The 27784-nt window shown below is 41.1% G+C and overlaps 1 protein-coding gene across 2 annotated transcripts in view; it reads left to right on the forward strand.

Moving 5' to 3' along the window:
* The window catches only part of LOC122543126 (pleckstrin homology domain-containing family A member 2-like), a 111083-nt gene extending 83533 nt beyond the window's left edge, over window positions 1-27550 (forward strand). For both annotated transcript variants that reach the window (XM_087984423.1, XM_043681467.2), the window contains 4 exons: window positions 4188-4252; window positions 5151-5214; window positions 13414-13497; window positions 19902-27550. In XM_087984423.1, coding sequence (XP_087840549.1) covers window positions 4188-4252; window positions 5151-5214; window positions 13414-13497; window positions 19902-20312 — 624 coding nt within the window. In that variant the 3' untranslated portion in view covers window positions 20313-27550. The remainder of the gene's footprint in view (window positions 1-4187; window positions 4253-5150; window positions 5215-13413; window positions 13498-19901) is intronic.
* Window positions 27551-27784: the final 234 nt, after the last annotated feature.

A 27784-nucleotide genomic window follows, 5' to 3' on the forward strand; every position in this document is an offset into this window, starting at 1 on the left:
ACCTTCCTGATTTGCCTGCATATCTGCTCCTATATCTCCTGCCAACTGTTAGGAGGCCTGTAGTATAATCCCAGCAAGGTAATCGCCCTTTTTTATTTTTAAGCTGTACCCAGATGGCTTCATTTGAAGACTCTTCTGGGACGTCTTCACGTATTATTGCAGTAATGGTTTATTTTCTCAATGCCCCTACTTCTCTTATTTATCCCCCTACCATGCCTGAAACTTGTTAACCTGCCAGTCCTGATCGTCCTTTCACTATGTCTCAGTGATCAACAATATCATACGTGCTCATGAATGCTCTGAGTTCATCTGCCTTGTTATCAAGCCTCTTGAATTAAAGTAGATACAGCTTTCTCGACCTCCCATGTGTCTTATCCTGTTCATGTCTTCTCCACCTACTGGACCGTTCTGGCATTCTTTCTATATCTGATTGGTCCTTGCTCCTGACTTTACAGATACTCAGTGATCCATGCCCCCTGCCAAATCAGTTTAAAACCTCCCCACAGCACATTCAAACCTCAGTTTGAACTTTTTGCAGCACTTTATCTCATTTTTGAAGGACAGTCGATCTGCAAATCATTCATAACTTGTACAAGAAAAGGTTCTTTAGATAATATGCCTGGTTTGCCATGCTTCAGGATGGAACTGACAGTAGGATGCTGCAAAAAAGACGACAGCTTAATCTCTTTATGATGAAACTAATTCCAGAAAGCTTTCCCATCGCACTCATACTGTCCTGATAAAATGTTTTTCTAAACATAAATAATTTCACAGCATGTGTTCAAAAATAGATCGTGTGGAATGGCTGCTGTCATACGTCCATTCATGAAGGCTCAGTGTTTGTTTTTGATGAATGCTGATTAAAACCTAAGGCGTCTTTGCCTCCTTTACCCTCTTGGTGGTGACAATTTAAAAATGACATGGTTTAATGGCTGCATATAGTCCCTTGATATCGCACTCAAATGTTCTTTGTGGGTTTTGAGTGAATGACTTGGAGGCTGAGATCAAATGCTATCTATTCATTGGCAAGCAGATGACTTTCTCGCAAGATCACTGGTGATAGAAGTGTGAATGCTGGTTATATTTTCTTTTTGCTGATGCTCTGCTAAGTCAGTAGAGATTAGGACTGTGACTTTGGATGTCCTGACTTTTAATTCATTCATTGCATTTCTTGCCTGTCCCAGAAAGGTGCCAGTAAGATGCTGTGTTGATGATCATGTTGCAGTTAAGAGTGAGTCTGGAGTTTGGTATAACATACAAGGACAGGACTTGTCCGATTTAAAAATAGGACCTTGGATAGTGTTGTAGAACAGAGAGACATCAGGATTGAGGTACCTAATTCCTTGAAGTTTGCCTCATATGTTGACAGGATGTTTAAGAAGGCATTAAGCAAGCTTGCCTTCATTGCTCAGAGTACAGGAGTTGAGACATCATGTTAAGGTTGTTCAGGACCTTGGTGAAGCCTCTTCTGGAACATTGTGTCCAATTCTGTTTGCCCTGTTAGCAGAACGATATTAGTAAGCTGGAGATGGTTCAGAAAATATTTACGAGAATGGTGCTAGGAATGAAGGGTTTAAGTTATAAGGTGAGGTTGGGTAGGCTGGGACATTTTTCATTGGAATGTGGGAGGTTGAAGGATGACCTTACAGAGGTTTATAAAATCATTAGGATGCACATAAGATGAATAGTAGGTGTCTTTCCCAGAGTGGGGGATTTCAAAACTGGGGGCATACCTTTAAGGTGAGAAGAGAAAGATTTATAAAATACACAAGCTCAGGCAGATGGGAGAATTAGATCAAAGTTTGGGAGTTAGGTCGAAGGATCTATTTCCATGCTGCATGATTCTGTGATCGTGGAAGTTTGGGACATTTGATTTCATGAAGGACTTTTACCATGACCTGATTGTTATATGGTCAGCATTACTGATTCAAACTTTTAATTCCGGATTTATTTAGTGAAGTGAATTTAAGTTGCGTAGCTGCTGGGCTGGGGTTGAATTCATGTTTTTGGATTAAATCCCAAAACGTCCAGGTTATATGTTGAGTGACAGCCTATATTCCTGTTAGGGTGAAAGGAAAGGCTGGTAGGTAGAGGGAATGCTGGATAACTGAAGAAATTGAGGGTTTGGTTAAGAAAAAGAAGGAAGCATATGTCAGGTATAGACAGGACAGATCGAGTGAATCCTCAGCGTATAAAAGCAGGAGGAGTATACTTAAGAGAGAAATCAGGAGGGCAAAAAGGGGACATGAGATAGCTTTGGCAAATAGGGTTAAGGAGAATCCAAAGTGTTTTTACAAATACATTAAGGACAAAAGGGTAACCAGGGAGAGAATAGGGCCCCTCAATGATCAGCAAAGCTGCCTTTGTGTGGAACCGCAGGAGATGGGGGAGATACTAAATGAGTATTTTGCGTCAGTGTTTACTGTGGAAAAGGACATGGAAGATATAGAATGTAGGGAAATAGATGGTGACACCTTGAAAAATGTACATATTACAGAAGAGGAAGTACTGGATGTCTTGAAACACATAAAAGTGGATAAATCCCCAGGACCCGAGAACTGTATGGGAAGCAAGGGAAATGATTAGTGGACCACTAGCTGAGATATTTTTATCTTCGATAGTCACAGGTGAGGTTCCGAAAGACTGGAGGTTGGCTAACATGGTGCCACTATTTAAGAAAGGTGGTAAGGATAAGCCAGGGAACTATAGACCAGTGAGCTTGGCGTTAGTGGTGGGCAAGTTGTTGGAGGGAATCCTGAGGGACAGGATGAACATGTATTTGGAAAGGCAAGGACGATTAGGGATAGTCAACATGGCGCTGTCCGTGGGAAATCATGTCTCACAAACTTGATTGAGTTTTTTGAAAAAGTAACAAAGAAGATTGATGAGGGCAGAGCAATGGTTGTGATTTATATGGACTTCAGTAAGGCATTTGACAAGGCTCCCCATGGAAGACTGGTTATCAAGATTAGATCTCATGGAATACAGAGAAAACTAGCCATTTGGATACAGAACTGGCTCAAAGGTAGAAGACAGAGGGTGGTGGTGGAGGGTTGTTTTTCAGACTGGAGGTCTGTGATCAGTGGAGTGCCACAAGGTGCTGGGTCCACTACTTTTCATCATTTAGATGTGAGCAGAAGAGGTATAGTTAGTAAGTTTGCACATGACACCAAAATTGGAGGTGTTGTGGACAACGAAGAAGGTTACCTCGGATTACAATGGGATGTTGACCAGATGGGCCAGTTGGCAGATGAGTGCCAGATGGAGTTTAATTCAGATAAATGTGAGGTGCTGCATTTTGGGAAAGCAATTCTTAGCAGGACTTATACACTTAATGGTATGGTCCTAGGGAGTGTTGCTGAACAAAGAGACCTTGGAATGCAGGTTCATAGCTCCTTGAAAGTAGAGTCGCTGGTAGCTAGGATAGCGAAGAAGGCATTTGGTATGCTTTCCTTTATTGGTCAGAGTATTGAGTACAGGAGTTGGGAGGTCATGTTGCGGCTGTACAGGACATTGGTGAGGCCACTGTTGGAATATTGTGTGCAATTCTGGTCCCTTCCTATCGGAAAGATGTTCTGAAACCTGAAAGGGTTCAGAAATGATTTACAAGGATGTTGCCAGGGTTGGAAGATTTGAACTATAAGGAGAGGTTGAATAGGCTGGGGCTGTTTTCCCTGGATCGTCGGAGGCTGAGGGGTGACCTTATAGAGGTTTATAAAATAATGAGGGCATGGATAGGGTAAATAGTAAGGTCTTTTCTCTGAGGTGGGTGGGGGGTGCAGAACCAAAGGGATTGGTTTAGGGTGAGAGGGAAAACAGACCTAAGGAGCAATGTTTTGATGCAGAAGGTGGTGTGTGTGTGGGATGAGCTGTCAGAGGAAGTGGTAGAGACGAGTACAATTGCAACATTTAAAAGGCATCTTGAGGGTATATGAATAGGAAGGGTTTAGAGGGATATGGGCCGAGTACTGGCAGGTGGGAGTAGATTGGGTTGGGATATCCAGCCGAAGGTTCTGTTTCCATGCTGTACATCTCTTTGACTCTATGACAGAACTATTATGTTACCTTACCTGTAAAAATGCCATGCTTTTGTTGCATCACTTCGAGGATTGAGAAACCTGTTTTGAAACGTTCATCTCATTGTTACTTTCAGAACTGATTGTGTGATTTCAATTGTGCCTTTGCAGGAAAAAGAACCACTTCGAGCAATACCACTCAAAGACATACAAAAAGCTCAGAACTGTAGTTGCAGGTAAATGAAGTTACTTGTTTGAGAAGTTCTATAAATGAATTCAGTCCAAATAATGACACATTTATTCCGGGATTCAAATGTATATTGTGTTATGAGCAGACGGTGAGGAGTGAATCAGCTTCCCACTTTTCAACTTCCTGGGTTAGCCATAACAAATGTTTAAACATATTCTTTTGCACTGGGGCTATTACCTCTCTTTCATATAAATGCCACCAGGCATTTTTCCTTCTTGAAAGGCCAAGTCAGCATTTTCTCCAACTGCAGTCAAAAATCTTATCTCACTGGTCTGCCAAAGGAATTGCCTGAAAGATAAGTCAGCACGTGTGGTCTGATGTCCAAGTTTGTTATTTCCAAGACTGAAACTTGTCACGTTCCTGATGAAGGGCTTATGCATGAAACATCTCTCCTGCTTCTCGGATGCTACCTGACCTCTTGTGCTTTTCCAGCACCACACTTTTCAACGTGACATCTTTCATCTCTACTTTGTGAAACTCATTATTCAGGTGTAAATCAAAATAAGAGATGAGAGTTCCTTCAAGCCTATCTGAGTTGGTTACAATAGTTTTTTGATAAATACTAAGTTTACTTCAGGCAGTCTTCATTTATATTATTAAACATTGGTTTCCTGATTTGGCCAGTCTGTAATCAGATAACTGCTATGACCATTTGAAATCAGTGTTTTTTACCTTGTTAAAATCATTTCATTCCATGGAAGTCCTCAATATTAAAATCAGATGATGGAGTTTGAAAATTGATTTATATACAGTATATCTAGGTATATCTGTACTTTATCACTGTTGTGACATCAGACCTTGCTTTGGCTAAAATATAATGTATTATCTCACCTTTTATCATAACTTATTTTGTCCGTATTTTTTCTTCACCCATCTCCACACAGTCAAGCACTGATGAGGGATAATCTGTTTGAAATTGTCACAACATCTCGAACTTTCTACATTCAGGTAATTTTCACAAAAATTTTTAAATCTACTTGCATGCCTGTACCTGAGTGCAGTTTCATTATCACTGTGACCAACAGGAGTAATCAATAGAGCAAAAGAGCAAAAACAACAGGGCAGGGAACTGAAAATTTTGAACAAGAAACTTAAAGTAATCAATGCTTTTTTTTCTCATCAGTTTTAAGTCAGCTTCTATGATAATTTCTTGCATGATACATAAGATGGAAGAATCAGTGCCCTGACTGAATTCATCAACAACTTACAGCCAGACCTTGCTGTAAACTATCACCAGAGAATTATAAAACAACACAGCACAGAAGAAGTCCCTTGGCCCATTGTGTCTATGCTGCACTCCATAATCAGAGGGTGAATATTTTCAGATGGAAAATGTGAAGTTGTTCTCAATTCACAATTTGAAGTGATTGAAGGGGATTATAAACATGTTAAAACAATTTTGTTGTTAGTCACCCCTATGTTATAAAACAAATCCTTGTCACTTCCACCCTTACCCAAACCCTGCTGTCATTCCACTCTGACTGTTAGAGAAGTTAGGAAAGAAGAACACGTTTTACATCCTCAGCAAGGCCGAAAATACTTCACAGCCAAGGAATTACACTCAAGGAAGTTGAGTCACTGTTATATAAGCAAATATGGCAACCAGTTTTTGCCAGTTTCACAAAGAGTAAATTAAACAAGTCATCAGCTTTTCTCCTTTCCATGAGCAGTTATGGGGTAATTTTGGCTGGAGAACTGACAGTGCATCTCTGCTTTTCAGTTATACTTAATATTTACAGCATAGTAACTAGCCATTCAGTCTAACTGGTCCATGTTCAAAATCACACAACACCAGGTAAGAGTCCAACAGGTTTAATTGGAAGCACACTAGCTTTCGGAGCGACGCTCCTTCATCAGGTGATTGTGGAGGGTTCGATCGTAACACAGAATTTATCGCAAAAATTTGCAGTGTGATGTAACTGAAATTATACATTGAAGAACTGATTGTCTGTTAAGCCTTTCATCTGTTAGAATACAGTGATAGTTTCACTTCTTTCATGTGTAAATCACAAAACCCTTTTGTTTTAAAGTTGCATTCTCGGGTTAGCTGTTAACAATGGTGATAGCTAGACAATATGTTGAAGGTGTTAGCCCCTTGTGTTCTCTGCCTATGACCTGATGTTTAGATTGATTCTAATCTAAAAAGTGAGATAACAGAGTTTTACATAAATTCATGCAGTTTTTGAGCTCAGAGTTCTCCATGAATGTATGTAGTTTTTGAGCAAAGGGCAATGTAACTCTGCAAGTACAAAAAACTTCACCACACAAAATATTTGCGTGCATGTGGGTCTTTGTCTGTCTGTGTGTGTGTGTCTGTCTGGGGTGGGGGTTGTGAGTGTGAGAAAGTGTGTGTGTGTGTGTAGTGAGTGCAGAGTGTCTTAAGTCTGTGAGGGGGTGCATGTGTTGGGAGTGTGTGTGTCTATAAGGGTGTGTGTGGGTGTCTGTGTGCGCGTCTGTGTGTACCTGTGTCCGTGTGTATGTGAGAGTGTGTGTGTGTAGGAATATCTGTGTGTGTGTAGTGCAATGGTGATCACCTGTAATGTGACATGAACCCAAGGTCCCAGTTGAGGCCCTCACTATGGGTACCGAACTTAGCTATCAGCCTCTGCTTGGCCACTTTCCTCTGCTGCCTGTCCCGAAGTCCACCTTGGAGGATGGTCACCCGAAGGTCCGAGGCTGAATGTCCTGGACCACTGAAGTGTTCCCCAACTGGGAGGGAACCCTCCTGTCTGTTGATTGTTGTGCGGTGCCCATTCATCCGTTGTCGTAGCCTTGCTCGGTTTCCCCAATGTACCATGCCTCCGGGCATCCTTGCCTGCAACGTATAAGATAGACAATGTTGGCTGAGTCACATGAGTACCTGCCATGTACAAGGTGGGAGGTGTTCCCACGCGTAATAGTGGTAACTATGTCTACAATCTGACACGTCTTGCAGTGTCCACCGTGACAGTGTTGTATGGAGTTGTCCTGAGAGCCGGGCAGTTTGCTACGAACAATGATCTGTTTGAAGTTTGGTGGTTGTTTAAAGGCAAATAGTGGAGGTGTGGGGAAGGTCTTGGTGAGGTGCTCATCCTCATTGATAATGTGCTGCAGGTCACGAAGAACATGGCGTAATTTTTCAGTCCCTGGGAAGTACTGAACAACAAAGGGTACCCTGTCAGTTGCAGCCCGTGTCTGTCTCCTGAGGATGTCATTACGGTTCCTTGCTGTGGCACGTCGGAACTGGCGGTCGATGAGTTGAGGATCGTACCCCGTTCTTGTGAGGGCATCCTTGAGTACTTCCAGGTGTCCGTCACGTTCCTCCTCATCTGAGCAGATCCGGTGTATGCGTAGGGCTTGTCCATAGGGAATGGCTGTTTTAATATGTTTTGGGTGGAAGCTGGAGAAGTGTAGCATTGTGAGGTTGTCTGTGGGTTTGCGGTAGAGTGTGGTGCTGAGGTGTCTGTCCTTGATGGAGACGCACGTGTCCAAGAATAAGACAGACAGTCGAGAGTAGTCCATGGTGAGTTTGATGGTGGGATGAAACTTGTTGATGTCACAGTGTAGTTTTATCAGTGACTCCTCGCCATGGGTCCAGAGGAAGAAAATGTCATCAATGTACCTGGTGTACAATGTCGGTTGGAGATCCTGCATAGAGAAGAAATCTTGTTTGAACCTGTGCATAAAAATGTTGGCATATTGGGGTGCAAATCCCTGTGATCTGTAGAGGAGCGACCAAAGAAGATGTCAACATGGACCCCACTGGAGGGCCGCTGCCCTGGGCTTGCCATGTATGCTCAAACTGTCAGGAAATATATAAATGCCAGATTCATCAGCCGTACCTATAAGGTAGAGCAAAACATCACTCGTTCCCAACGCAATGCCATCCAGGCTCTCAAAACCAATCGCAACATTGTCATCAAACCAGCAGATAAAGGAGGAGCCGTTGTCATTCAGAATAGAACAGATTACTGCAAGGAAGTGTACTGACAACTGAACAACCAGGAACACTACAGGCAACTACCAGCTGATCCGACCAAAGGACATACCCGAGAATTAAACACACTGATCAGAACTTTGGATCCAGTCCTTCAGAGCTCCCTACTGCCCTCATCCCACGTACTTCTCGTGTAGGCGACTTCTACTGCCTTCCAAAGGTACACAAAGCCAACACATCGGGACGTTCCATTGTGTCGGGAAATGGGACCCTATGTGAGAATCTCTCTGGCTGTGGAAGGCATCTTGAAACCTATTGTACAGGGGATCTCCAGTTTCTGTCGCGACACTACGGATTTCTTACAGAAACTCAGCACCCATGGACCAGTCGAACCGGGAACATTCCTCGTCACAATGGACGTTTCCGCACTCTACGCCAGCATCCCCCACAAGGATGGCATCGCAGTAACAGCCTCAGTACTCAACACCAACAACTGCCAGTCTCCAAACACCATCCTACAACTCATCCGCTTTATCCTCGATCATAACGTCTTCACCTTTGACAACCAATTCTTCATCCAGACATACGGAACAGCCATGGGGACCAAATTTGCACCCCAATATGCCAACATTTTTATGCACAGGTTCGAACAAAATTTCTTCTCTATGCAGGGATCTCCAACCGACATTGTACACCAGGTACATTGATGTTTTCTTCCTCTGGACCCATGGCGAGGAGTCACTGATAAAACTACACTGTGACATCAACAAGTTTCATCCCACCATCAAACTCACCATGGACTACTCTCGACTGTCTGTCTCATTCTTGGACACGTGTGTTTCCATCAAGGACGGACACCTCAGCACCACACTCTACCACAAACTCACAGACAACCTCACAATGCTACACTTCTCCAGCTTCCACTCAAAACATATTAAAACAGCCATTCCCTATGGACAAGCCCTACGCATACACTGGATCTGCTCAGATGAGGAGGAACGTGACGGACACCTGGAAGTACTCAAGGATGCCCTCACAAGAACAGGGTACGATGCTCAACTCATCGACCGCCAGTTCCGACGTGCCACAGCAAGGAACCGTAATGACCTCCTCAGGAGACAGACACGGGCTGCAACTGACAGCGTACCCTTCGTTGTTCAGTACTTCCCAGGGACTGAAAAATTACGCCATGTTCTTCGTGACCTGCAACACATTATCAATGAGGATGAGCACCTCACCAAGACCTTCCCCACACCTCCACTACTTGCCTTTAAACAACCACCAAACCTCAAACAGATCATTGTTCGTAACAAACTGCCCGGCTCTCAGGACAACTCCATACAACACTGTCACGGTGGACACTGCAAGACGTGTCAGATTGTAGACATAGATACCACTATTACGCGTGGGAACACCTCCCACCTTGTACATGGCAGGTACTCATGTGACTCAGCCAACATTGTCTATCTTATACGTTGCAGGCAAGGATGCCTGGAGGCATGGTACATTGGGGAAACTGAGCAAAGGCTACTACAACGGATGAATGGGCACCGCACAACATTCAACAGACAGGAGGGTTCCCTCCCAGTTGGGGAACACTTCAGTGGTCCAGGACATTCAGCCTCGGACCTTCGGGTGACCATCCTCCAAGGTGGATTTCGGGACAGGCAGCAGAGGAAAGTGGCCAAGCAGAGGCAGATAGCTAAGTTCGGTACCCATAGGGAGGACCTCAACCGGGTCCTTGGGTTCATGTCACATTACAGTGATCACCATTGCACTACACACACACAAACACACACACACAGATATTCCTACACACACACACTCTCACATACACACGGACACAGGTACGCACAGACGCGCACACAGACACCCACACACACTCCCACACATGCACCCCCTCACAGACTTAAGACACTCTGCACTCACTACACACACACACACACACATTCTCACACTCACAACCCCCACCCCAGACAGACACACACACAGACAGACAAAGACCCACATGCACACATATATTTTGTGTGGTGAATTTTTTGTACTGCAGAGTTACATTGCACTTTGCTCAAAAACTACATACATTCATGTGGAACTCTGAGCTCAAAAACTGCATGAATTTATGTAAAACTCTGTTATCTCACTTTTTAGATTAGAATCAATCTAAACATCAGGTCATAGACAGAGAACACAAGGGGCTAAAACCTTCAACATATTGTCTAGCTATCACCATTGTTAACAGCTAACCCGAGAATGCAACTTTAAAAAAAAGGGTTTTGTGATTTACACATGAAAGAAGTGAAACTATCACTGTATTCTAACAGATGAAAGGCTTAACAGACAATCAGTTCTTCAATGTATCCCCATGAGCATCCCCATCCCTCTTCATTCAATCTCAGCATTCTCACCTCTGTTCCTTTCTCCGTTGTTTCCTAAGCGAGGTAAAGTAACTTCCTCATTTTTGTTTGCTGTTTGTAACTATTTGGAGAAATGGATTACAAAGTACAACAGCACCATGTGATGGTCAAGAAACAAAATTGCATCTGAAGTGTCGGGAGACTGTCCTCATGCTGTCTATCCTTTTATAACCACCAGGGTGCACACTTGTACAATAGGAAAAGGAAGCTGAACTTTGTCAAGTAATTCTCAACGTTCTTTCACATTCATTACATGCATATTTGTCCTGCAGACAGATTTTCCGAATTACTAGTGAATCTTCCATGATGTACAGTAAATCCAAAAAAAAGTCTTCTCGCAACTGTGTCATAATTTCCCTTTGAATGACTTCATAAAATAAACCCAGATGATTGAAGAAATATTAAATTTAAAAAGGTCCTTCGTTGAGCTATGTTAATTTCAATGACAGCCACGGCAATTGAAGTTGGGAGCAGTCCCGTTAACCATACAATCCATGTTTATTTTTCCATTAAATGCTCCTTCCACCCCAACCCTTCATTGCATTTACTTTCTCTGACTTCTGCCTGTTGCATAATACTTCATAACTAAGGAATTAATCACTTCAGTGTCTCTCCTTGTTCCTCCTCCTCAGCTGTTATTGCTTCACTCATGGTGTTTTTCTGTTTTATTTTGGGAGGGGACCAACTGTTGCATGTTCTGGTGGTGATAGGAGCCATCCACAGCTGCATGCTCTTTCTGGTGGGGAATTCAGGGAAAAATAAAATTATTGCCCTGTTCCTATCCACAGTCATTTGGTTATACTAGATTTCAGCAGCCATGATATAAAACATTGAAATAGATAAAACCATGAGGGGTCTTGAAAGGCTAAAAAAATGTAGAACTAGGGGGTCTCTGTTTTAAAAATAAGGGTTCGCCTTTTTTCTTTGTTCTTTTTTTCTTTCTGAGTCTCTAGAGTCTTTGGAACTCTCTTCCTGACGCAGAGTTCGAAAATATTTTGCAAGCACAAGTGGATAGATTCTCGTTAAGCAGAGGGCTTGAAGGTTATCAAGGTAGACGGGAATACAGATTTTAGTTTATAATCAAATCGACCAAGATTTATCGAACAGTGGGACAGGCTCAAGGGACTGAATGGCCTCATCCTGCTTCTTGTTCATATTTTCATAACAAATACAGAGGAATCTCGATTATCTGAAGGACACCGGCTGGGAGTATTTTGTTCGGATAATCAATTGCTGGATAATCGATGCCAAATAACATGGTTAGCCATGCATCGGAACCTTGAGATCCTGTTTGGATCATCCGAAATTCGGTTAATCGAATGCTGGATCATTGAGGTTCCTCGTATACAAAAGGAAGCAGAATTTGAAGGGCAGGAACTGGTCCATCTTGCCTTGAACAGTCTTCCTGATTCAAACTGAGGCTTCAATCTTAGTTCCAGCCAATCATTTGTCTCAAGTCAGTGACATTCCTTCCAGTGAAGGTCATGCACAGTACAGTATCTAAGTAAATAGCTTCACTCCTTATTGTTGGTACCAGCCCTGTCTCCCAATTATACAATAAATGCATTACAGCTCATGGCTGAAAGTAGAGATGGGCCAGATTTTAACTGCCAGTTTATGATTTGTATCAAGCTTTTCAGTGGCAAAGACACCAATCCAGGCAGTAGAATCATTGAAAGCACTGTATTTTTAAAAAAAAAGGTTTGTCAAAACCTGAATGCAAACATCATGGATCCCACAGCATGGGTGAAGTAGGCAGATTTGCTGAATCTATTCAGGACATGGTTCTGCACTATAACTGCAGCATTGTACCTGTGCTTCGCATTAAATTCCTGATGATTTTTTAAAAAAATAAATAGGTCTTTAGGAACCATGTTGGTTTTGCAGTGTGCTAAAAAAGGCCAGTTCCTGTGCCTGGAATAGTATGGGTGGGTATATCCTGAGTGAAAGTTCCTGAGGGTGACCACACTCACTGCATTTAAACGTTGACTTCCTGGTAGGCAAAAAAAAAGACCTTGAAATTTCTCACAGTATTGCTACCTCGTTCTGTGCCTTTGTCTGTCAGTAACTTCTTCATCATTGAGTCCAAACTGATTGTCACATTAGAGGTGTCCAACATTTATAATTTCCTTGTCGTTACTTTGCTGTGTTCAGCTGTTTGGTGATGCAACTCAAGTGCACAGAAGCCACACACTCAAAACTACCAAACCAATATTTAGAAATCTCCAGAGCAGTCATTGCAATGTGAGTGGTTTTGTATCCAATACAGGAATTATTGTGATGCGTATCTCAATTATTTCTAATTTTTAAATTAGTGTCGTATTGAAATAACAAAATTGTAAAAGACAAGTTGGCCAACCTATGCTATTTCTAAAAAGTAAGACTTGCATTTATAAGATTCCTATCTGAGCATTTTAACGACATTGAAGGACTTAGGAAGTGTAGATATTGGTGTAATGTAAACAACGGCCAACATGCACAGAACAATATTTATTTATATTAAAATTTGCAATGAGGAAGGACACGACCAAATGATCCACTGCTGTTCCTATGAATTATTCTAGATTGAGTGTAATTGTACATAAGAGATGTATCACAAATATTACTTCTAAAAAAGTTAAAATTGGATTTCATAAAGCATTTTTCATGACATGAGCACTGCTTGAACCACTTTGCAGTCAGTATTGGTCAGGATGGCTTGGAGATTGGGTAAGGGGACAAATTGAATGGAACTGCGTGACAGACAACTTCTGTCCTTGAGTGTGTGCGGAAGTTGAAATAATTTCATTTTTCTGTTTTGTTTTCTACAAACAGGCAGATAGCCCTGAGGAAATGGAAAGCTGGATGAAAGCCATCAATCAGGCAATCAAGGCAGTCAAGTGTTCAAACAATCCCACAGTACGTCTCCCTCTTACATGTAAAATACTTGATTTGTTTGAGTCCACTGCTTAGTAAAGATAAAATTTTCAATTAAAAATACATTAAGGCTATATTGAAGTGCCAGCGGTTATATTATTGCTGATTGGCATGGCTGCACAAATACTGTAGGATAAATGGCACTCCGAGTAGCATCTTTCAGGAAAATGCTGCTTTTCTAATGTGGTAATGAAATTGTGATAATAGATTTTATGTTGTAAACAAAGAGAGTTGAAAAGAAATTAACTAGTTGCTCAGTATGTGTAATATATAATTTTGCTCATATCACTTCACACCGCTTTCTCCTTTTCAGAGCCACTAGCTGGTGGCTCAGGAAGAGTTGCAGTACTGTCCATTGTGTGCCCTTCATGTTTCTGTTACCTTCATGTACTCATGTATGTGAGTAAACAACTTATACAGTTGTGATATGTTTGGGTGGGGTAGGGGGAGAGGTGTTTTTGAAGCTGACTTCAGTCTCCTGAACTTCACATCAGCAGAAGTTTGTGAGTGGCAATCAGAAGCAAAGACAACACTTGCATTCACTTGGCATTTCTGAAGCCAAGGTGAATCCCAAAGTACCTTCTTAAAGCTGAGCTACTTGGTACTTTTCTGCCCAAACTTCATATTACCTAGTCTTGTTGCATTTGGACATTGATATTAGGTAAGGTGACTGAAAGTTTTGTCAAATAAGTCAGTGTGAAGGACAGTCACAGGTGGCGAGAGGGATGGCAGGATTAAACAAGAGAACTAGAGCTTGCTGGAAGTATCAATGATGGTATAAAGGGAGAGAAGAATGCAAGTGAAGTTGAATTTTTTTTTCATTTATTCAAGAATCTGGGCACTTCTGGCCAGGCCAGCATTTATTTCCCATTCTTCATTGCTTTTGAGAAGGTGGTGGTGTGTTGCCTTCTTGAACTACATCAGTCCATTTGAAGTAGAATTGGAGGGTTTAAACTAATGCTCAAAACTAATAAACAGGGCAGTAGGAACCAGGGCAATAGGTCAGCATTTAGAGTGTTTGAAGAGAAGATAGCAGCTAAATCTAGTAAACCTAATAGGAAGAACAGGCAGGGTAGGATAGGCAAGGGCTTCGTGAAATTATCACTAGGCTGTTAATCCAGAGACAAAGGGAATGTCCTGGGGACTCAAGTTCAAATCCTACCATGACAGATGGTGAAATTTGAATTCAGTAAAAAAAACTCTGGAATTAACAGTCTAATGATGACCATGGATCCATTATGATTTGTTGAGGGGATTACCCATCTGGTTCACTAATACCCTTTAGAGAAGGAAACTGCCATCTTTACCTGGTCTGGCCTATGTGTGTGGTTGACTCTTAAACTGTCTTTTGGTCAATTAGGGTTCGAAGATACATGTTGACCTAACCACTGAAACACTTATCCCTGAATGGATAAATAAAATCCTGTCCCTAAGAACATTCTCCAATAATTTCCCTCCCACTGTAAGGCTTATTGGCCACTAATTCCCTGGATTATCCCTGTTGCCCTTCTGAACAAAGCAACAACCTTGGCTATTCTCTGGTCTTCCATGACATTGCCTGTGGCTGAAGACGATATGAAGATCTCTGTCAAGATCCCAGCGATCACCTATCATTGCCTCCTTCAGTATTCTGGGGTAGCTTCTATCAGGCCCTTAGAATTTATCTATCTTAATGTTTTTCAAGACACCCAACAGATCCTCCTCCTTAACATCAAAAAACCTTTCTCTAAATTTACCATTATCTATGTCTTTTTCCTCAGTGAAACACCTCATTAAACACCTCAAATCATTTCCTCTGACTCCTCACAAAAATTATTTCTTTTTTTCTTTGAGTGGACCTACCCTTTTCTAAGTTACTCTCTTGCTCCTATTATAATGTATAAAATGCTGTGGTATTTTCCTTAATCGTATTTGCCAAGGACATTTTATGGTCCCTTCCAGTCCGTCTAATTTCTTTTTCATGTTCTCTTGTGCTTCCTTCAGAATCCCCAAGGGCCTTGTTAGCTTTCTATTTCCTAAACCTTAATATTCATCTCTTTACTTCTTAACTTAACTTACAACATCTCACATCATCCAAGATTCCCAAACCTTGCCATCCATATCTTTCATCCTCACAGAAACATGCTGGTCCTGAATGCTGATCAACTGGGCTTTTAGAAGATTCTCATATGTCAGATGTGGATTTACCTTCAAACAGCTGCCTCCAATCCAATTTTTCTGGATCCTGCCTAACACCATTATCATTAGCCTTCCCCCAGTTTAGTACTTCCACCCAATAACCAGCCTTTTTCTTTTTCATAATTATCTTGAAGCTTATGGAATTCTGATCACTGTTCCAAAATTCTCCCCCACTGGAACTTTGATCACTTAACCAGGGTCATTCCCCAATTCATGACCTAATATGGCCCCTTCCCTAGCTGGACTATCCACATATTGTTTCAAAAATCCCTCCTGGATGCACCTAATAAATTCTGCCTATCCAAGCCTCTGATACGAAAGGAGTCCCAGTGAATACCGGGGACATGAAAAGTCATCCAGTGCCACAACCCTGTTGTTTTTGCATCTTTCCATGATCTGCTTACAGATCTGTTTCTCTAATTCCTGCTGATAATTGGGAAGCCTATAATAGAACCCCATCATAGTGATTGCACCTTTCTTATTGCTAAGTTCTATCCATATTGCTTTGCTGGATGACTCCTCCAAGATGCCATCTCTTGAGTACAGCTATGACATTCTCCTTAATCGTAATGCAACTCCTCCACTCCTTTCACATCTTTCTCTATCATACCTGAAATACCTAAACCCTGAACTCTCTGAACAGACACCTCTAAACACAGCATCAGTCCTGGGAGACTGGACAATTGCAAATGTGACACTGTTGTTGAAGAAAGCGGGGAGGGATAACCCAGGGAACTACAAATCTGTCAGCTCAACATCAATAGTAGAAAAACTGAAGGAGGAGAAAGTGAGGACTGCAGATACTGAAGATCAGCGTCAAGAGTGTGGTGCTGGAAAAGCACAACAGGTCAGGCAGCATCCGAGGAACAGGAGAATCAATGTTTCGGGCATAAGCCCTGACAGAAGGAGGCCATAATACAGAAAAAGATAAATATACACTTAGAGAAAAATACATTCATACCAGACTTTCAACATGGCTTTGTCAAGGGTAGATCATGTCTGACAAATTTAATTAAATTCTTTGATGAGGTGACACAGGGAATGGATGAGGGCAGTGTTATGGATGTTGTATATTTGGACTTTCAGAAAGCACTTGATATGATGCCACATGGCAGGGTTGGTTTGCACATTAGAAATGTTTGCGATTGATAGGTCCTTGGCAGCACAGATCAGAAGTTGGCTAGAACATCGGAAACAAAAGGTGGGTATAGATGAGCATTTCTCAGATTGGAGATAGCTGAAAGTGATGTTACGTGGGGTATGTGTTGCGATCCTTGCTTTCTTTGCTTTATATAAATGATCAGTGTTGAAGACAAAATCTGTAAATTTGCATATGATACTAAGCGAGGAAGAAACGTGAAGTGTGACTTCAGAGGGACTTTGATAAGTTGGCCAAATGGGTAGACACCTGGCACATTAATTTCATTTCAGAGAAATGTGAAGTAATGCAGTTTAGTCGAAGAAACACAGACAATTCAGGCTCAATTGTACAACTTTGAGGGGAATATCAGAGCAGAGGGACCTTTGAATTCAAATGGATAATTCTCTGAAGGTGGCTAGGCAAGTTGAAACTATTGTTTAGAAGGCTTCTTGGATCCTTGAGTTTATAAAGAGAGGCAAAGGGTATAAAAGCAAGGAGTGATGTTGAACTGAACAAACCATTGGTCAGACCATATTAAGGACAGATCTTAAAGGCCTGGAGAGTGCAAAGGAAATTTACTAGAATGGTGGCAGGCATGAGGGATTTTAGACACACAGAAAGATGATCAAATTGGGCTCATTCTCCTTGGAGCGGAAAAAATTAAAAGCTGACCTTACTGAGATGTTCAAAATTATGAACAGTTTTAAGAGGGGTAAAGAAAGTTTTCAGTTTCCATTTCTTGGTATTTCACTAACTAGGAATCACTATTTCAAGATTGTCAGCAACAGAGCTCAGAGTGCGATGAGGAGAAGCCTTTTTTACTCAGAGAGTTGTGAGGATTTGGATTAGAGTGCCGAGGAGAGTGTGGAAGCAGATTCCGTGGAACATTTCATAGAAAAGCTGGATATATATTTGAAAGTGATTAATTTCGAGGGCTACCGAGAATAAGGCTGGAGAATGGAACTAGCTGGGTACCTCTTTCAGGAACTGGTACAGACACCATGGGCTGATTGGTATTCCTCTGTTCGATAAAATTCTGAGTCTAACTGCCTTCCTAACAGCACTGTGAGTGTACCTGCATCACATTGATTGCAGTAACTTCAGAAAACAACTCATCACTACCTTCTCAAGGGTCATGATTTGGAGATGCCGGTGTTGGACTGGGGTGTACAAAGTTAAAAATCACACAACACCAGGTTATAGTCCAACAGGTTTAATTGGAAGCACACTAGCTTTTGGAACGATGCTCCATCAGGTGATTGTGGGTCATTAGGAATATGGGACAATTAATAATGGCCATCCACCATGTAGGAACAATTGAAAAAAAATCCATGGCACCTTACAAGCTGCAGTTTGTTAATTTTGAATGACTATTTTTGTGAGGATTCATTGAAACTCTTCTCATTCACTTAGATAGATTTGAAGCAGTGTCCATTCTGAAATTTTAGACCACCGCATTTCAAGCATCCAAACATGGAGAAAAACTAGAGGGCAAACCATCTTGAGTTATTCCTACTTCTAAGGCCAGCTCAGGTGCAACAGCATGGATCTTCAGACAGTCAGTTTGAAGAATCATTACTGAGACATGCAGGGCCTAATACATGAAATGAATTAGATTATTCAATTAATTGTCAAATCATTTCAAAACAAAAGTAAAATAATGAGAAAAAAAATGGGATTTCTGAAATCTCTAAACTAAACATTTCTCAATTTTCAATGCCAGAGATGCTACTCAGTCATGATTAAGACTCACTGTATCATTTAAAAATTCATCTCAGCATTAATGCTGACACACCCTAACTTATTCTTCAGTGTTTGTAAATCTCACAGCTTCATGGTCTGAGCTGATATCTCATTCTGATTTTATTGGTGTGGTGCAGGTTTTAGGTAGCCTCTGGAGGATCAGGGAAAACAACAGCAACATCAGGAGTTCTGTGTTTTGACTGCACAGTGTGCAGACTCTGGAAGTGACTGCATAATTTGTTGCATAATAACAGTGAACTCTGTTCATCCGATCTTTATTCTCAGCCCAAAATCTGGCCATTCAAACGGAGTGAGCAGAAAGAAATTACCACTGTAAATGCCCATGCTCCACATATAAGAATGCCATACAAATGATAAATCCACTTGCCATTTTCTAATTTTATTTCTGCCATCTGCTAACAGCACATAAGCATTTGGGCTGGTTGTTGGTTTGGACAAGCTGCGAACGAAGTATTCCATTTCATACCAAATCGTAAGGGAAAAGGAAACAACTGTGATTGTTGACCAGTCAGTTACCCATTGACTGAAGTGCCAGGAGTATGATCAAAATGCAGATGGTTGTTCATTATTTCAAGCTGTGGCTTTGCAGCTCAATGGAATATGATTAACTTGAAAATGCAGCAAATAAGGTCACAGAGCAATCACTTTCTAACAGCTGATTTGAAGTGTCAACCATGGTCGTTTTGGCAGGGGATGCACAGTTTTTGATGCTGTTTGCCAGGCATTTTCTGAGAAGTAGATTTTGCAGCAAGAGTTCATTATTTTCAAATGGTTTGTGAATAATTGCATGGAAATTTATCAAACACTATGAAAGCATTGACAATTTTCTGCCTGATCATTTTGCTTTGGGTGCATTTGCATAGACAGAATAATTACTGTTAGATCAGTTGGGCAGTGTATGAAGTGTGATGGGCAAAGGAACAGAATTTTCTGGGCAGACTGCAAGGATCAGAGATAAGAGCAAAAAAAAATGCTGCAAAAGCCCAGTATCTATGGAGAGAAATAGTTATTGTTTCAGGGTCAATGGACTTTCATCAAAGTATTTCTGATGAGAGGTCCTGAAACTATCTGGGACATTATCTGTGTTTCTGTCTCAACAGGTGCTGCCTGACCTTCTGAGCTTTTCCAGCTTTCATTTTCCTTCTGTCAGATTTCCAGCATCTGCAACATTTTCCTTTTGCAAGGACCAGAGGATCATAACCAGTTCATCATTTTTGAGAGGCTTACAGATTGCATGGTATTTAGAAAGGAAATTTCGGTGATGTTATGTTCCCTTTCCTCATGAGTTTAATATCATTCACAGGCTCCGGTTCAATCCAGTTTCATCAGCAGAACTTCTTCGTCACAGCCAGTTGATTCGCTGACTGCATCAAACCCATCCCCCTCGGTGTTGTTATGGCCTCAGTCTAATTCCAAGCCCCAAGGAGAAGAAAAACGACCTCTCTCCAAGTCTACCTCCGTGGTGTCATCATGGCAGCCATGGACTCCTGTGCCAGGTACTGGTGAGCCACTTATGTCTCCAGTAGAGGAAGTGGGCAGGAATGAGAGTGCCCTGAAAACACCACCTGAAGTACCCAAACCACAGCTGTCAATGAAGGAAGATGTGAATGGTCAGGGGAAGCGCCGCAGACACAGGTCACAGCCAGCACCCAAAAAGGAGCATCAGTTCCAGTACAATGTTGATGATGACGGCATCCGAACAACAGATGTTTAATAACAGTAAACTTGTCTTTTCCCATTGTTCATTCTGTCTAGGATTAGTGACTCAAATAGTTTTCATTTTGGATAAAAGTGCCTGCTTGTAAACAGCTTAGCTTGCCAGTGTCCTTGCTGAAGCTTCATTACCGAGTAAAGTCAGGAAACAATGTTGGAGACTAAAGGCTCAAGAAAGCAGCTATATCATGTTTTTGTATGGCTGCTCTTTACATTTCCATTCCTACTCGATTCAACAGGATAACAGCATGGCCGGATTCTGGCAACTGAAATGCAAGCCACCCAAGGGCCCAGTACGACCTAGCACAGCCAATGGGTCTCTGTGATACACTGATGATGAGGAATGTATTAAAATTGAAGCAATTTTTACGTTCCTGAGGTGTAGCTAAGCCCTTTGTGCACATTTGTCACTGAAACACTGTGGAAAACACAGAAGCACAGACAAGTGCTGCAACATTCTAGCCATTGAGGGAGACGGAATTTGGATTCTGCATTCCTTAATTGTGTCAATTAACTGTGTTATTTGCAGTTCTTAAATCTCTGTTGCTGCCTTTCTGCAAATGGACGTGGGTCAGTTTCTCAAGGAAGAAGTGCGTCAAGAAAAAAAGTTGTTCCAGTCCCAGAATCATCATGTCCTATACCTGCTTTTTCCTTCCTCAGGCAAGGCATTGAACAAACATTTATTTTGTCTCAGTGTTCCCTGCACTGTTTTCTGTTTGTTCCTCCGGAAGCATTTCTAAACAACTGATTAGTGGGACTTGCGCTCCCACTGTTCTGTATATATTATTAAGGTTCAGGCAGAGTCCATCATGACATTGCAATTGAAAACAGCTCCATATTTTGCGACTCAGTTCTATAACCTCTCCTAGGTAGAGAGCCCAGCCAGTGAAAAATTGCAATGACGCACGATCAATTAGGAGGATTATACTTGATCCCATTCTCAACTAATTTGTACTCTTTGGCGCAAGTTTGTTTGCATAGGAAAGATCAAGTAGGAAAATAAGAGAGCCAGAATTATTTCTTTGTTGTTTAGACAGCCTTTACTGCCTTTGAGGAAGATAGCATGGATGTCAAGAGAGGTTACGGTGGTGAAAATTACAAAACAAAGTTTGACAGTAAATTATATTCAGGAAGAGGAAACAGTTTGTCCAGATTCACATTGCTAGGATACACTCATGTGAGGAATGTCAAATATGACTTGGATTTTGTGTTGCCCCAGAGAATAACTATCCTGCCAATGATCTGTGCTGAGATTTGCACATCAACAGTCCTCAGCAGGATGAGGCACTGTTAAATTGCTAACTTTGGACCTCAGCAAAGAGTTTTCAGGAAAAGAGAGCAGAGAATCAGATTTGAAAAAGGAAATAAAAGTAAACATTGTGTTGATCGATGGTTCACTTTATGCAGAGATGACAGAATGCTGGTTTCATGCTGATCGTTTAGTTTCATAGAATAAAGAACTTTGCAGTACAGAAGGACACCATTTGATTGTGTCTATACTGGCTTCCAAAAGCTAGTCCCAGTTAGCTCACCCCATTTTCCAGTCTTAACTCCATAGCTCTCGAAGTTCATCTCTTTGAAATACATCCAGTTCACTCTTGAACCTTTCTATGGATCTGCTTCCACCATTCTCCCAGGAGCATATTCCAAGTCCTAATAAATCTCTGAATCAAAAAACTTCTTTTCATCTCACTCCGAGCTCTCCTGCTGACAGTCTTGAAATTGTAACCTCTCGTTACTGACATACCAAATAGTGGAAACAGAATATCCTTCTTTACCCAATTAAAATTGTTTATCATTTTGAATATCTCAATGAGGTCACCTCTTAATCTTTTGTACTCCAAGGAGCTCATTTTTGTCCAACCATACTTTGTATCAAAAATCCTTCATTTCTGGTGTCATTCTAGTAAATCTCCTTTACACTCCCACCAGGGCTTTAACATCCTTCCTTAAATAAGGTGCCCAGAACTAAACATAATGTTTCAAATGTCGTCTGACCAATAATTTGGAGAAGTGTAGCATCAGTTCCTTGCATTTATACTCTGACTCTATTTATAAATCCAAGGTGCCTATCAGCCTTGAAAACAATTGTTTCAAGTTTCCTGACGACCTTCAGAGAATCATGCAAATTATTTCACTAAATGCATGGAGTGTAGTTTTGTTCACTACACTCCATGCATTTACATATATGGAATTTAACTTTTCCTTTATCTCTTTTTTGCCCATTGGAACACGACCATTTCATTGTTTTTTTAATTTATTAGAAAAGATTTTATACGTATACATTGTCACTCGACACAGTTTTTACAAATGTAGAAAAAACAAACACACGGTGTTTCTTACTCAAAGAAACCTATTTGTATACACTTGAGGTACCAGGAGGGCCCGATAACTGAACAGACCCCCCCCCCCCCCCATTTATCTTTGGCAGAAAGACCTCAGACAATGGTCTTTGCCTACTTTGCCTTGGTGGCAGCTGCCCCAAGCTTTAGTGTAACCCTCAGCAGGTAGTCCTGGATCGTGGAATGTGCCAGTCTGCAACACTTGGACAAGATCACCTCCTTACACTGGAAGATCAGCAGGGTTCGAGCAGACTAAAGCATGTCTTTCACTGAGTTGATGGTCCTCCAGGCACAGTTGATGTTTTTCTCGGTGTGCACCCTGGGGCACAGACCGTTGAGGAGAGTCTGTGTTATGGAGCTACTTGACAAAATCCACTGAAATGTGCAAACTCTACACAGAGAGTCGCCCAAGGGTGTAATCGAACATGGGTCCCTGATGCTGGAAGGCAGCAGTGCTAACCACTGAGCCATTGTGCTTCTATACAATCATTTACCAATTCAAATTCTGAATCAAAACATTTACAGACATTTTATTTTTCTTAATTGAGAATTATGCAAGCTGCATGTGTCAATGTAACTGTCCTCCAATTCAAAGACACAAATGTCTGAAAATACCATTCACCAAAAGTTGTTACTTCTAATTACACTGTAGGGTACTCTCAGGCTCAGCATAGAGTTTCTTTTTACCATAAGGTGAATGTAGGGATTTGGCATTAAAAAGTGGGGACATAAATACACAAACTAGAGTGGAGTGAAAAAAGAGGTACCTTTTTTTGTGGTGACTGATTGAGAGCTGGCTCTGATGATTGATCAAAGAGCTGATACGTAGAGGAGTACACACATAGACTTATGGTGGTCTGCATTTTGATTTTCTATAGCCTGGAGCAAAAATGTATTGGATTTTCAAATCCACTCCCCAGGAGTTGTTCACAGGTGGTGGTGGTCAGGGTGGGGTGGGGTGGAAGAGTTCAGCTTAGTTTTTAAACTTGACCACTGTCTGGTGACCCATCCCTAAAAGAACCCCACACATAGACATGAGGTGAATTACATTACAATACTACCCAGGATAAGCAGCTATGACTTTCGCTGCAAGTTTACTCTGAATACACACTTAGCTAAGGTGACACCATTGCATCAATTGACAACCTTAGACAAGGAAGGGCAAATGGTTGAAGAAAATGGGAATGACTGTACTTCTGTGAACTGTAGAACCTTAAAGTATAGAAGGAGGTTATTTTGTTGAGTCTGCATGTCCACTTCCCTCTTAACCTCACTTTGTTTTCCCTCACGGCTCAACACAGTAATCCTATTCAAGTATGTTTCCAATTGCCTTTTTGCAAGCTCCTGTGAATTTGCTTCAGAGGTTCTGTTTAAGTTCTGAACACCTCTGTTCCTCAGTGTGAAGAAATTTCTCCTCATTTTCTCTAAGCATGTTATGTTTCTCTGTGAATTCACTCTTGACAAATTCCTGTGGGGAGCTCATGATTTCTGCATCTTTTCTACATAGAACCTATATTTCTTTCTATGTTTACTGGGGCTTTCTGTTGCTGTGGGCAGAGAGCTGGTGATAAACCATAAATCCTTGTGAACATCTGCATTTTGATTGTGGAACATCTGGGATCTGTAGCTTTGAGCTTTTCCGTTCCCATCAGTTTGTCTGAACAAATATTTTCAAGGAGGAGCACAAGGTGGGGGAGGTGTGCTCAAACCCAAACAGTCACAAACTACCACTTCTCAACTTGCTGATTTCAGCCAAAATTAAATGCCTCAATGTGTGAAAATGCCATTTAAGACTGGGGATAGTGAAGATTACATCAATGGGATTCCCCAACGATTGGCCAATTAGGACATTTACAGTTCACTTAACTCAATTTACTGTTCAATTGGATACTTGCAATTCAAGTCATAGAGTCATAGAGATGTACAGCATGGAAACAGCCCCTTCGATCCAGGTCAACCAGACATCCTAAATAAATCTAGTCCCACTTGCCAACATTTGGCCCATTTCCCTTTAAACCCTTCCTATTCATATACCCGTCCAGATGCCTTTTAAACGTTGTAATTGTACCAACCTCCACCTCTTCCTCAGACAGCTCATTCCATACACACACCCCCCTCTGTGTAAAAAAAAGTTGCCCCTTAGGTCCTTTTAGGTCCCCTCTCACTTTATGTTCATAAACTATTTCAATTCTGCAGTAAGTACTTCCTGCAAAATGCATTGCTGATCAATGAGCAACTCCCACTTGGGGAACACTGCATTTGCCACCCCTTTGTTATAGGAATGGCCACAGTACTAATTCATGCAGTCTCTGCAGTTGTACCAATGAAATGGTTGTTGCAGAACATTGTGATTCCATTTTTCTCTTTAGATTTGAGAAATCAGGGATTGTTTTGACTTGGCAATGGTGTTAAAACAGAGTTGGCAAATTGACAGCCTGCATTACTTCTCTATCCCTCATTGAAGTATTTGAAATGAAAATAGGGACAATAGGATAATAAACAATCAACTCACCAAGACCAATTTCATTTGAGAGTCAAGTCAAAATTCACCCACCCTCCTTTAAAAAAGGGTGAAGGCAAACCCAATGCACCATCACTGATTTATCCAAGTTTAAACAATCAAAAATAAGATAAGATACATTTTTCTCTATTTTAATACCCAAACATTAAAATAGAGATGCACCTACGTGCCCAGCTGAGATCTTAACATCTTAACATGCTTTCTATGAGTAGATCTGATAGATTTGATTTGACTGTCAGGACTCGAAATTACAACCTCAGGAATGTAAAGCAAGTTATAAAGGGTAGTGGCGCTCCCTATCTATCCTGACCAGGAAGAAAGAATGAAATCTGAACATGCAAATGCAGGAATTTATGCAGGGTGAGAGAATGTGCAGACTGCTGACACTTTGCTCCTTCATGTCTAGGCCGCTGAACGTTTCTTTCATTTCTCACTTGACCAGGTGTTGCTTGGTGTCAGTGATTCTGAGCCAGATTATCTGCTTACAGATAAATCTACACAAGCTGAAAGACTTGTGGTTATTAATTCTCCCTTCATTCTTCGGGTATGACCCAAGAACTACAGGAAAGTAGCTAATTTGAGTGTGCCTGCTTTCTGGGCAGGTCAGGGTAACAGCCAGTTACTTTTATCAAAGTTTTACGATGAATGGAAAAGAAAATATGATTTCAAGAATAAAACTACATCTCTCAAATTACCATTGTGCTTCATAGCTATCCTGAAGTCATGGTTACTAAAATAATGAAATGGCAAGTTGGCCACGTATATCTTCACTTGTTATGAACATCAAATTCAGAGCATGCTGACTTTCAGTGTTGTGATTTTAGCAAGTCATGCATATTTAATTTCTGTTGTGTTCAACAGACAAAAGACCAAACGGAGCAATACCTGTTTTTACTTCATAACTTAAAGCTGAGAAGCCTTCCAGCTTTTAGATTTTACAAGTCATTTAGGTCAGTAAACATGACATCTGATTCAAAAAATCCCAGTGGTTTCTTGGTTCCAGTTGGACAGGAATAAATGGTTCGAAGGTCTCAGCAACGTGAGTGGAAATGTGCAAACCCATTAACTCGCTGGTTCACTATTGAAGGGACTTTACTGCTTTTCCAGTAGCTGTGCCATTTCTGCCATAACTCATCTTTAACAACTTAGGCTGTGGCTATGAGTAAGTTGTCTTCTGAGAATGCCACAAGTCCAACAAAACCAGTATGTCTCTGCAAGATTATGATAGCACCAATATTGTATTTGTGCATCATTCTATTCACAAACTAAACATTGGTTGCTCAGGCCCAATGAAAGATGTAATATATCAATTGGACTGCAACTCATTGAAATTCATTGCTCCCTGGACCCAATCCTATGTGCAAGAACTATGCACAGCAAAAGTACAGACTTGAAAGGACAGGCAGACAGCGCGTGCCTCAGACCTGCTCAAGGACAGTCTGGCCATGATGCTTGGTCAATAACTCTTGATAATTTAGCCAAAGCAAGTAATGCAGATGGACTTTTAGGGGCAATGAATAAAGCTCATGAAAGTGGTATTTCTAAAAGAATATGGTTAATATCCATGAAATGTGTTCAATACTGTCCCTCAAAACATTGCAAAGATGACCATTTTGGAATCAAGTGACCAAGTGTGTGATCATGCACATGGTCTGGTAAGCAATTATTGTTACGACAGAAAATCTTCAATTTACCTTTTGCCAAACAAAAAAAAAAGGATTTTTGCATGCAAGTTAAGGTTGCCTTCATGAGGCCAAAAAATAAAGCATTCAAACTGATTTATCCCATTTTTTGGGATGTACTACACTGTGAATTTAAAACGGATATACTGAAAGGTGAAGATCAGTGAGCATTGTTTTAAACCCATTTCTTTTATGATACATTGTTTTGGTGAATTCTGTGGTTATCCTCCCATTCCCAGCCTGATTCTGTATCTAGCTTTAGTTGGTTAACATCACCACAACAATGTTTTCTGGATCTCTGTCCGTGACTCCATGTTTGCATAGATCTATATTAATTATTTCAGTTCTTCTCTGATTGTTGTTCAATGTATCATTTCAGAAACATTTTAAAAATTGGAGAAAAAGTGTGACTGTAACCATTTGTACACGTTTATTTGATGTTTTGTGCTCAGACACCAATAAAACACATTCGCATTTCTTTAACTGATGGATTATCCTAATCCAATGTGGGAGGTAGGGAAGGGAAACATCTGGGTCATTGGGAAAGTTTTATTTCTTGCCAATCACTGTAATTCAGTGGTGACCGACAATAACTAATTGTTCCTGTAATTTTGACAAATTTCATTCCGAATGAATGCAAAGGTCAGTAAACGTTTGTTGAACTTTTGTTGCATTAAACTACTTCAAAATCTTATTTTTTGGAGGAATGATCTGAAATACTTGCAATGATTGATCTTTCAAAATCGTCTTTGCAATGAAGCGTGTGTTTGCACGTTTGTGTGTGAGTTGTGATTCATTTTCAACCGAACGTAAGCTAAGGGAACGTTTCACCGAGCATCTCAGCCGAGCCCGCAGGGGCCAACCTGACCTCCCAGTCACTGCCCATTTTAATTCAGCTTCCCACTGCCTTTTGGACAAGACCATTCTT

This window comes from Chiloscyllium plagiosum, unplaced genomic scaffold, assembly GCF_037043375.1.
Source record: "Chiloscyllium plagiosum isolate Xiang-an unplaced genomic scaffold, Cpla_swu_hap1 HiC_scaffold_48, whole genome shotgun sequence".
NCBI lineage: Eukaryota > Metazoa > Chordata > Chondrichthyes > Orectolobiformes > Hemiscylliidae > Chiloscyllium > Chiloscyllium plagiosum.